This window comes from Gambusia affinis, linkage group LG03 (genome assembly GCF_019740435.1).
Source record: "Gambusia affinis linkage group LG03, SWU_Gaff_1.0, whole genome shotgun sequence".
NCBI lineage: Eukaryota > Metazoa > Chordata > Actinopteri > Cyprinodontiformes > Poeciliidae > Gambusia > Gambusia affinis.
In genome coordinates this window covers 7294819-7307138 of record NC_057870.1, presented here as the reverse complement: position 1 = coordinate 7307138, position 12320 = coordinate 7294819, and the positions used below count along the sequence as shown (strand labels likewise).

At 39.7% G+C, this 12320-nt stretch overlaps 2 protein-coding genes across 3 annotated transcripts; both read left to right on the top strand.

The window, feature by feature from the left end:
* The first annotated feature begins 1462 nt into the window (after nucleotides 1–1462).
* On the top strand, nucleotides 1463–5641 carry LOC122828155 (potassium voltage-gated channel subfamily V member 2-like). Its single transcript, XM_044111462.1, has 2 exons — nucleotides 1463–2819; nucleotides 4454–5641. Exons 1-2 carry the CDS (start codon nucleotides 1485–1487, stop codon nucleotides 4706–4708), a joined length of 1590 nt encoding a protein of 529 aa, XP_043967397.1. The 5' UTR covers nucleotides 1463–1484; the 3' UTR covers nucleotides 4709–5641.
* A 4284-nt stretch (nucleotides 5642–9925) lies between these two features.
* LOC122827760 (purpurin-like) lies at nucleotides 9926–12280 on the top strand. Of its 2 annotated transcripts, none has more exons than XM_044110730.1 (5): nucleotides 9926–10974; nucleotides 11119–11233; nucleotides 11426–11562; nucleotides 11661–11773; nucleotides 11854–12280. In XM_044110730.1, exons 2-5 carry the CDS (start codon nucleotides 11120–11122, stop codon nucleotides 12228–12230), a joined length of 741 nt encoding a protein of 246 aa, XP_043966665.1. In that variant the 5' UTR covers nucleotides 9926–10974; nucleotide 11119; the 3' UTR covers nucleotides 12231–12280. The 2 variants fall into 2 exon arrangements, with proteins under 2 accessions (XP_043966665.1, XP_043966666.1); XM_044110731.1 differs by having other exon boundaries at nucleotides 9931–11233; nucleotides 11854–12066; nucleotides 12161–12251.
* The last annotated feature ends 40 nt before the right edge of the window (nucleotides 12281–12320 follow it).

The following is a 12320-nucleotide window of genomic DNA, read 5'->3' as shown; positions in this document are numbered from 1 at the left end:
TTTCACCATCCAAGAACAGGCCTGCTAGGTTATTTTGTCAATCAAAGAATGCTGCATTTACTTTACAAAGTACCTTTAATTTGAAAAAACATGAGACATTTCTGGTCTCGTGTGTCTGTATTAGGACTGGGCAATAAATCAATAACAATATACATGTGATCAATAATAATAGATAATACATCTGATACATATATATATATATATATAATATTCACAGAACTCTGATCCAGAACCACACGGCATTCTGGGAGATGTAGGCAGAGGAAAGGCTTTAGCTGCTCAACCTGTGGATAAAACAGGAAAGGCCATAAAACCAGTTTGGAAGTATTTCAGATTTTTAAAACAAAAATCTAACCAACAATTATCGACATTAACAATTACTGATAGACTGATAGGAGACGCTTATATCCATGTTATGTTTTCAGCCATATTTTCCACACCTACTTTGTATGTTGCCTTTTGATGCACTACTGACCAACCCACATTTGACAGTTCTAACACATAATAGACTGACAAGATGGCAGCCAAAGTACCCCAAAAGCCTTAAATTATTCTGTACCTGCTTTTACCTATTATCGGGAGCTGGAAGGATAATGATACATGAAAGCTCAGTGAAAACCACATTATGGTTGATGTCAGCCTTGTTGGGTGACACTTCTGGTCACCAGGCTGGTGATAGGAGTGTGAGGTGATAATCTGATAGCCAATGAGAGGATTAATGGGGCAGTAAAGTTATGTTACACAAAGGACCTTCCCAGGCTAACCCTTCCTGAATTAATTATTCTTACCACATAGTAAATGTCTTAAAAAGAGGAACAACTTCTGCCAATAAAACATCAGATTTTATATCCAAAGTACCACACCTCCCCCATGGAAAGTAAGCTAATGCTTGGGGTTTTCTATGAATTTAACAGATTCCTTTATTTCCCCTCTCCTAGGAAACATCAGACAAGCTCAAAAACCATGCAAATAATTTTCTGTCTCATTCTTTAAAAAAAGGGACATAAAATCAATCTATTTTAATTTTCAAGTAATTATTAAATTCTTATTTTTGCTGTGATTTTCTCAAGCAAGCACGAAATTAATAGACATAAAACCAGTTCGATTTCACCAGTGTAATCCACGGGGATCATAAAAGATTAAAATCCCTGCACAGCTTTGACTGTTTATGTTTGACAATTACCAAAATTGTTTGACACTCTCCAACGTGAGGTAATAAAATACTTTGGACAAGTTGGAATCTTCCTAAACATGCCTTCCTGGGATATGCAGCACAACCACTGTCATGTCTGCAGAGCAGCTCAGCAGAGGATAATGGTATTTAGATGCCCTGTAAGTATGCGGATTCTCCCAGTCAGCAACATTAATGGGGACATGAGGCGTCCTGCTCATGTCCTGCATGCTTAGGTAAAGGGGGTATTAGCAGTAATGCTGGTTAGTCAGTCAATGTCCTCTCTTTGCCGTGTTGTACACTGGTGATCACCATGGGGAGCACCAAAAAGGCAGGAAACTTGTGGAACAGGAGGCAGAGCCTCTTTCCCAACTACAAAGTCACAGACTCGGATGCCTCTCGAAGACCTTCTGAGGTTGTTTACCCGCTAGCCAAGGAGAGCTGTGTGAAGACATGGAACTCTATGCAAGAACTGAGCAGGGACATCTATGATATTTACGCCGAGTATGAGGAAGAAGAAGAGGAGGGGGGCCCATTCAGCTTCTCCAGGCAGGTATCACCCTCCAAGAAGAACTACGTGATCAACATCAATGTCGGGGGAAAGCCCTATCAAATAGCCTACAAAATGGCAGCAAAGTACCCCAAGACCAGGATAGGACGACTGGCCACGTACACAGATCACAACATGAAGTTGGACTTGTGTGACGACTACATAGTGACTAGCAATGAGTACTTCTTTGACAGGGATCCTGAGGTCTTCCACAGCATCTTCAACTTCTACAGGACGGGTGTGTTGTGGATCAAAGATGAGCTTTGTCCCCGCAACTTCCTGGAGGAGATCAACTACTGGGGAGTGAGGATCAAAAACACCAACCGCTGCTGCCGCATCTCCTTCGAGGAGAGGCAAGACGAGCTGAATGACCAGCTAAAGATCCAGAGGGAACTGGAGGCTGAGGTGGAGATCGAGGAGAATGAGGAACTGTTCCACGACATGTTCATGGGTCAGATACGTCGAGCGATATGGAACTTGATGGAGAAGCCTTTTTCTTCTGTCAAGGCGAAGATTATGGCCGTGGCCTCCAGTCTTTTTGTCCTGATCTCCCTGGTGGCCATGACCCTCAACACGGTGGAGGAGATGCAGTACAAAACCCACGCCGGTCACTTAAGTGGCAAGACTTATTGTGAATATGCAGAGTCCATATGCATTGCTTTCTTTACCATGGAGTATGTGCTGCGTCTTATATCCACACCTGATCTCAGATCCTTCAGCAGGAGTGTCCTCAACACAGTGGACCTCATCGCCATCCTGCCGCAATACCTGCAGGGCATCCTGGAGTTCTTCGACAACGAGGAAAACTACATGAAGCACGAGGCTGACATAAAGGCGGTGGGGCAGGTGGGCAAGCTGGGGCAAGTGTTGAGGATCATGAGACTGATGCGAATCTTTCGAATCCTGAAGCTAGCTCGCCACTCCACCGGTCTGAGGGCGTTTGGCTTCACTCTGCGCCAGTGCTACCAACAAGTGGGCTGCCTCTTCCTGTTTATCGCTATGGGCATCTTCAGCTTTTCTGCCATGGTTTTCACTGTGGAGCATGACATGCCGCAGACTAACTTCACCAGCATTCCTCATGCATGGTGGTGGGCAGCTGTAAGTATATCTTTGTGAAAATTAGTTAGACCAGCTATTACACCAGTGCACAGGAGTAGAATCGTTTCTCATAAATCCACGACATGTTCATGTGTCAGACAGGTAAGACGGTTACAAAGTCGGCCTTCTATCACCTGAAGAACATTTCCAGGATTAAAGGACTAATATCTCAGCCAGATCTAGAGAAACTCATCCATGCGTTTATCTTCAGTCGTATTGATTATTGTAACGGCGTCTTCACAGGTCTGTCCAACAAATCAATCAAACAGCTGCAGCTGATCCAGAATGCTGCTGCTGGCGTTCTCACTAAAACCAGGAAGATAGAGCACATAACACCAGTTTTAAAGTCCATCCACTGGCTCCCTGTAGCTCAAAGAATAGACTTTAAAATACTGTTGTTAGTTTATAAATCACTGAATGGTTTAGCACCACAATACATTAAAGATTTGCTGCTGTTGTATCAACCTTCCAGACCTCTCAGGTCTTCTGGTTCTGGTTCTGCTCTGCATCCCCAGAACCAGAACCAAATGAGGAGAAGCAGCATTCAGCTTCTTTGCACCACAAATCTGGAACAAACTTCCAGAAAACTGTAAAACAGCTGAAACACTGACTTCCTTTCAATCTCGACTAAAAACCAACTTGTTTAGAGTTGTATTTGAAACGTAGTCAATTACGAATTTATTGATGGAACTTGACGTAATGACATATTTTGATTGTTGATTCTATGTTGCATTGTGTTTCTGTGCTTGATATGATGTAGAGCACTTTGAAATGCCTTGCTGCTGAAATGTGCTATACAAATAAAATTTTATTTCATTTTGATTTTGATAAATGATGCAGAAAAATCAGGTTATGAGTCGTTTTATTTGCAGAAAGATGGTTTTAGTTTAAACAATGACCTCAGACTGTTTACACACCACTCTGGTGACAGAGCCTGCCCATCTGCCACAATTAAACCCATTAACAGATCAATGCACTGACTCTCTGAGCAGGTGGTGGAATCTTGCTTGTAATCCGGTAGAAGGAAATGGTAATCCCCAGATACTAATGGATACGATGAACGGACGAGTGTACAGAGCTCGCTGCTGCAGAAAAAAATGAGTCACTCAACCAACCACTTCTGAGTCACCTTTGCTGCAGTTTGTTTACAGTGTCTCATTCAAGTATGACTGGATGTTGTGGAAAGATAGTTTGGATCAAAAATATTCTAACTAACATGGAATTGCCGCAACAGACCAGTTCTTACTGTGAGAGTGCTACGGCGCAGAAGCAGAAAACGATATTTACTGTTGAAACCGAACATATTTATTATACAACCTAATGTATGTTATGCTGAAAACGGATAGGTTATTTACCAACGACTGACATGAACAAATCCAGTAGGAGGTTGCGGTTCTTCCAGAAGCTCAGCCTGATTCGTCCGTTTCACCACCAGCTGTGATATTTATTGGGATAATTGTCCTAATTAGCCAACTGTATCCATGTTTCCATCATTTGACCCAAGCTGTCTCCCTCAAACGAAAGGAAACAAATCAGCAGTACTCAAAGCCGGTCATGGTATATCAATTAACAATGTAATCTCAGTGTCTCTTATGAATGACTCCCCTCCTCTCTCTCTCTCTCTCTCTCTATAGGTGAGCATCTCCACTGTGGGCTACGGAGATGTGTACCCGGAGACCGTGCTGGGTCGCGTCTTCGCCTTCGTTTGTATCGCGTTTGGAATCATCCTCAACGGCCTGCCTATTTCCATCCTCTTCAACAAGTTCTCTGACTATTACTCCAAACTTAAATCCAACCAGTACACAGCCTGCCTCAAGAAGCGTGGGAAGGTGAGATTTGCCAAGAGGACAATTAATTCGCTCAGCAGCTGCTTTGGAAGTCAACACTGATTCCGTTTTTGAAGAAGGATTTTTGGGGAAACTGCATGAAATATGTTTGGAAAAACAACTGGCGATGCACTCCAGTGAGATGACATTCTGCAGTCTCTCTAGGGCCACCTAGTGGCAGGAAGAAGTATTTGAAGCGGGAAGGTCAGCAGAGATTCCTTGAAAAAACAAGAAAGTTTGGAAATCATTTTTAATTAATTGTCAAGTATAAGAAGCATACAATATTCACCATATTCTTACAGTACTGCACTGCATTGAAGAAGGTTTTTAAACCTCTTAAACTTCTGGGCATGAAAGGTTTTTAAAAATAAAAGTCTGTGTTTAGTGTTTAGTCAATTTAAGTCAATACTTTGTAGCACCAACTTTAGCTGGAACATCACAGGGGTTTGAATAAATTTGCAAAACACTGTAGATCTGCTCGTTTTCTTAAAATCAAAGTCTTGAATGAAAGAGTTTATGACTAATCTGTAAACCTACTAAATGCATAGTATATATTTGACCTAATATGCTTAGCAGTGTCAAGAAACTTCACTGAAACCTTACAAGAAGTATCTTGGAGATTAATATTTCTGTGAGATGTGGCTTCAGTGAAGCTCGGGTGAGGATATAGAGGGAAATGTTTACAAGGGAAACTGTAATAAAGCAAGGCCAAGATATGAAATGTAAGTAACAACTCTTTTCTACATTACGATGTTGTTGTTTATGTTGTTGAAAATGAAGAATGTTTCTGGTTCTATACAAGCACCAGGAAATAAATGAGAAAACCATTTTTTGTTTTGTTTTGTTTTTGTAAGAGCAGCTGATGTGCTTTCATTTTGTGCTCCTTCTCTGGATCTCAGAGATTGTTAAATGCTTGCCTGTAAAAAGCGGTGCCGCTTTTCAAAACTGTGCAGTATCCAGAGATTTCACCAATGACGGTGGTGTGATTAAAAAACCTGCAATGTATGGAACAAAATTAGACTACTGTCTTTTTGAATAAACTCTGATCTCGCTTTAACTAAGGTGTCTTTAATGACTGTAAAAGAAAATATATTTTTGGAGAGAACACGTTTCTTCTGACCTCACAGGCTTTCTTTCAGTTATTGAGATGAAACATGACGCGTTCCTACTGAGATCTTCAACTTTCTACAATCTAGAACGTTAAGGGTGCTCTCTCTGGTATTAACTAAGCCCTAAGTGCATGGATGCTGTTATCCTTTAAATCTGAAAAAGATTAAGATGAATTAGAGTAATCTGTGAACCTTGTTCAAGAACCTTTTGAATAATACTGAAAAGCATAAAACTGCTGCATTAAAGATTAAACATTTTATATTACTGAACCCATGTGTTTTCTTTATTTATTTCGTTTGTATTTGTTTTATAATCTTTTACAGATCTCAGAAAAATGCTATCATTTCGTTGTATGCTACTAGTCATGTACTGAAATAATTGCGTCATGACTCAGCATATAAAAACACAGATGACAAATGAGCAGAGATGGAAGTGAGGATACCAAGAAAAAAATATAGATTTCTAATTATTTTGAAAAGAAACATTGTGCTGCCAAAACTTTAAATGAAAATAGTTGTATGCTGAAAGTATTAAGATTGCATGGAAACAGAAGAATCAAGAATCAACAACCTCAATGTGCCATGCCCATTTAAAACATGATGTTGGCAGTATCAAGCTGTGGGGAAGCTTTTTTTTCCTTAGTGGTGACAAAGAAGCTGGTCATGGCGGATGGGAAAATGGACAAATGTGTGGAGACATAATTCAGAAGATGTAGCTGTAATCACAGTGAAAGGTGGTCCTACAAACAATTAACCCAGAAGGGCTCTAGCCTTATTTGTTTCGACAAACAGATAACTCAAAATGTTGTGAATTAAACAACTTTTTTGTTGTTTGTGTAGAAATGCTCTTTGTTAAAATAAACAGTTATACCAAGGGAAATTGAGTTTGAGGAGAGAGGATAAGGAGTTAAATGGCAGAGGGAATGAAATGTGTGCATTTAGAAATAAGAGGCAGGGAAGTTCATCTTTTCATGAGGGAACAATAAAAGAAACTTGTAAAATAGGTGGCCACTTCATAAAATATTTTTAAAGCTTTTACTTTCATATAATTAATTTGTTTGTGACATACATATTTTAAAGTCTAAATCCGTGTTGTTCACCTGAGTGAACCTATAAAATGAAAAAAAAATCCTCTGTTTTTATTCCGAAAGATGATTGAAAATGTCTTACTGCTGCACATTTCACACAAGAAAGAATCAAAACAATACAATAATGTTCTCTAGTTACTGTGAACATTTAATCACGTGTAGTCTTTTGTTTGGCGTCACTATAAATGTTGAATTTTCTATTAATTTTTTCTCAGGATCGTTTCCTGTAAGGCAAAGGGAATTGTATTTGCTTTAATTTAATTGATTCTACTTAATTCTTTAGCAGATGCAGTCGGGCTTAATAAGACATGCTAAATGAAGCAACAATCCCTTGCATAGCCATTTGTGTCCGGAAGATGGCAACAGTTCAATTGTGACAGATTAAGCGGTGAGCAAGACTTTCCCCGAAGAAGACTACTCTCCTCTCGACGGTGGTAAAGTGACCTCTGTTGCTAACCGCCGGCCTGCTGTTGAACCATGGCTCCTCCTGTTGCAGTGTCGCCTTTAATAAAGGTTTGTGCTGTTAAATATGTTACAGAAACGCTTATTAAGTAATTTGGTGTAAAACTGCTAGAGTAATTCTCCACACTTAGTTGGCAACTCGTCCGAAGTCACCAACATGCTAACTATAATCAGGATATATTAGCTCGAAAAGAATGGGGTAAATGGAAACATAGCATAGGCTTTCATTCAGTCCAGATTAGCAAAGAAGTGCGTGTTGCAGTCCGTCTAAATAACACCCTGATTAGCGCTAGAGTAAATGTTTGTGTCAGAGTGTCATATTTTACGTTGCTAAAGCTAACACTTTGGAGCTACCTGCAATGAAACGATAGTTAATTGTTAATTAAAAACAAAGCACGCGCTCCGTTTTTCCACTTTCCAACTGTAAAGGTTTTTTCGTTTATATTTAAGACATGTGATATTATGTTTTACTCACGTTATTTAGCTTAATTTGAACATGTTTTACAATTCATTTAACGCTTGTCTCTCCCTAGTGTTCATAGTGTGTATGACAAGGAATCTGTTTATATTTGGCTAGAAATTGTCACTAATGAATGATTTTGATTCTGTTACAGACTGCCAGGTATTCAGCTTTAATTGCTGGCATTGTCTACGGTAAACGGCGATATGGTAAGTTATTAAAGAAGTCATCATACAGCTATTTTTAACTGTTTATAGAAGTAGCAATGCATACTGCGTATCACATCTGAGAGTAGTTGCTAATAAACATGGTTTTGATAATATTTTAAGACCAGATGATCGTACAACTTCTGATGTTGGCATGGTTAGATTAGGTAAACTAGCATTCTCTGTGTATTTTAAATAGTGTAAATTGTAACAATAGCCAAAAAATTTACAATTTAGCAAGTATGTATAATAGTCACCTGATAGTTTGAATATGTAAATCAGATTGGTAACTTGCCACACTAATAATTTATTTAAATGTTTAAATCGTGAACCTTTCTCCCATTGAATTCCCAGTGTGTCTACAACATGGGACTATAAAATTAACTGAAATAAATATAGTTTTAATATGTGGGAGTATTATCTTTTTAATTATATCCACCTTGAACAAGTTATATCTTGTACATGGATGGTTTTCAACTAATCCTCTCCAAACTGAGCAAGTTAGAAAGGAAACTCGGACTGGACTTAGTTTGTAACTCTGACTTCACCTTCCTCAGATTATCTGAAGCCCATTGCAGCCGAGGAAAGGAGGATTGAGGAGGAGGAGAAGAAAGCTCGAGAGGAGCAGGAGAAGATTGCCAAGCAGTTAGCAGAAGGTAACATCTTCACTCTTATTCATATACAAATCAAGTTCATAATCCAAATATTGTTACATAATTCTTTACATTCTTACCCTCCGTCTCACAGCTAATGAAGACACCATCCTGAAGTAAAGCTCTGGACTGTTTTTTGGAGACGTCCTTGTCCTTGTCCACTTTCCAACCTCTTCCTGGAGTAACGGTGGCAAAGTCAGGCCACGCTGGTTCACTGCTGTTTTATGGAAGTGTTCACTGTCACAACGAAAACAACTCCCCTCCTCCAGTTTCCCAGAAACTGTAATTTAGTTGCATGAGAAGAAATCACTTCAAATGCAGCTACACTCAGAAATTTATGTTGATATTTGAATTGAAGAAATTTCATAAATACAGAAGGACACAATATAAAATGTATATATTTTTTTCCCTCCCCCATAACTGTTCAGTTTATCGTTGGTGCAACAATGTTAAAGAGGAACCACTTAGATCAGGTACATTTACTTAAACACCTTTTAGATCTCTGGCTCTTTTTACAGCATCATAAATGACTTTGTTCTTTAAATGTATTAAAAAAATAAATACATGGCACTGCTCCTTGTTGTTTTTTCAGAAGAAGAGATTATCAGTAATTAATGTATTAAAGCTGGTTGATTATGGTTTTTAATATTATGCACATTTAATGAAACCCCATAGGTTTTATTTTATTAACCAAGCTAAATGCTTGCTGATTAAGAAAAGTGTAATTTTTACTAAACAGCTAAAGGTGAATGAATCATCTCTGCAGAATGGAAAATTCTGCCTTGTATTTTTATCATTATTACACACAGTTATATATTCAGATGTTTGCCTGCTCATGTTAAAACGCTTATCCAGATTTGGCTGATCAAGAGTTCCCTGTTGTAAACGCACGCCAATTAACAGTAGCTGTGTGGTGTTTTTTTTATTTATTTGTAGGCTGTTTTTATTTGTATTTTATAACTCCAAGGTGATTAGTTAAAATATGTTGATTTCTTTAAAAGAACTTATCTTTATATTCTCTAAAAGCCTGAGTAAACTCTTTGAATCCTCACACAAAGAACTAGAAACCTTGAGAAACTATAATTGTAAGGTTAGTCCTGAAAACCACCAATTTAAATGATTTAATACGTCACTATTTTAAATGATCAGAATTTCTAATTTAGAAACTACTAGTCTGTAGTAAGATCACTACGTCCTCGGTTTTATCGTAGATCACATCAATCTTCATCTGCCATGAAGGTGTGAGGAGTTTAGGTTTAAATGCGTAACGTGTATTTTTACCTCTTGTTGTTGCACAACTTTGTCCTGCACCCACACACCAGACCTGACCTCACACGCCCCCATAAACAGTTCGACCCGGCGTCTCCTCTGGCTAAGGAAGGGCGCCTCTGCAAGAGATTGTTGATAAATCTACAGTTCTCAGATTAGTTAACTGAGCCAAGCAGCTGCTGTGGTTTCAGATTTAGATGGATCTAAATTTAGTGCATTTTCTCAAAGTGCAGATGTTTTGTCTTGACAGGTAAAACAAACTAATACCAAGATATTCTGCTCACAGTTTGTGGTTCTACACAAATCAGAAAACCCAAGATAAAAAAAAAAAAAAAGAAAATACTTTCATGTCTGGAGCAACTTACAGTAATATCTTTGAATTCACAGATCCTTTGCTTATGTACAGGTATTATCCTTATTAAATGCATTTTGGCAGTTCTGTGCAGCAGACATTCAGCCTAGGATTAGACCTGGCAGCTTTTCCAGACAAGATGACGGGAGACGGAAACACCTGAACCTCTACTGACATAACACATTACTCATAGCTGGTTTCCATGGTGGCCATCTCATTCTCACCTTTTATGGCTAAAGAAATACAAAAACACACGTTTGCAAGCCTAATTTTAAAGTTGCCGGATGTAACAACTTGTAAATATAAAACATGAAAATAATTTCCTGAAAAACATATTTATTTTCAGGACATTACAAAATGTCCAACATTTCAAAAGCATCTTTAATTTCATTATATTACACATAAAATACCACAGGACCTTTGCAGCGTGACTCTGGGTTCAAACCAGTTTAATCTTCCTTTGCATCCACCATAATCAACTGCAGCCTGGCAAAAATTACATAAAGCCTGCATGCTCCTGAACGTGAAGGCTCATCAGCTTACAGGCAGGGATTTCTATAACTGGATTAATGCTAGATTTAAAATCTACATTTAGGCTGAAGAAGTGAGAATAATCAGACAGCCCATCTGTGGCTCCGGTATAAAAGGCTCACAGGCTTCTCGGCACAGCAAAAACACGGCAACACATCTCTGAACTGCAATCTTCCTGTGGATCTCCTCTGCACCTCAGGTAAGGAAATGATGCCTTCGGGGACCAATGAGAGGTTTATAGAAACTCCCATTGCTAGAGAAACTGATTTGTCCTACTCTTAAGCCATATGCGGAGATTTCAAAAAGCGAACGACAACCAGGTTTCTTTCTTGGCTTGACTTAGAATGGACTTCCAGCTCTTTGGGTTGGTGATGCTTCTCCTGGCCTGTGTGGAGCAGAGCCTGGGCTCTTGTGTGGTGGACAGATTCACAGTTAAACCAGACTTTGAGCCCCAAAGGGTGAGTACATAATAACTTCTATTCCCACTTCCAGAATAGCATTCTCCTTATAACAAACAAGATCATCAGCATAGAGTGTGATTGTTTTTTTTTTTTTTGCATTTTGCTAATTCAGCTGTACACTCTGTGTAAAGCCATACTAACCTGGTGAAATCTCTGATAATGTATCCGTTTATCTTTTTTCCTTGGCAGTATGCAGGTAAATGGTACGCCCTGCAGAAGAAGGACCCTGAGGGTTTGTTCCTGCAGGACAACATCTCTGCTGAGTACACTGTTGCGGACGACGGTGCCATGGTGGCCTCCTCCAGAGGCAGAGTCACTCTCTTTGGGTTGGTTTTATTTTTTTAAACTTACTAGACTGAAATCTGTACAACACACAACTCCCAGCATTTCAGCTGAAATGTTCTTTACTCTATCCCATCTCCAGGTTCTGGGTTGTCTGTGCAGACATGGCTGCTCAGTACTCAGTACCTGACCCCAACACACCAGGCAAGATGTTCATGAACTACCAAGGGTTGGCCAGCTACCTGTCCAGCGGCGGTAAGCCTACAAGAGCTGCATGTTTCATCCTCCTCTAATCTCAGTGTAGTCAAGACAAACATCTCTCTCTGCTTCGCTAGGTGACAACTACTGGGTCATTGACACGGACTACGACAACTACGCCATCACATATGCCTGCCGCACCCTTAAGGAGGACGGAAGCTGCGAGGACGGCTACGCGCTGGTCTTCTCCCGCAACCCTCGCGGCCTTCCCCCAGCCATCCAGAGAGTCGTCCGGCAGAAGCAGGAGGAAATCTGCATGGCCGGACAGTTCCAGCCCGTGCTGCAGTCGGGTACGCAACAGGCACACATGCACGCATTTGACTTGCAATATAAAGGCTATACAGGGCATTTTAACTTAAAAATATATTTGTCTCTCTTCAACAGGGGCATGTTAAAACAGCTTCCAGGCCGATGGCGGACGAGCGACTGCACTTTGTCAATCTGGACCGACTAAAATGCCCAGGATGAAGACGCAACTCTTCACAGGGGAATCGTGCAATACTACACTCTCATCTTAGATGTCTGATGAATCCTGCACTCCATG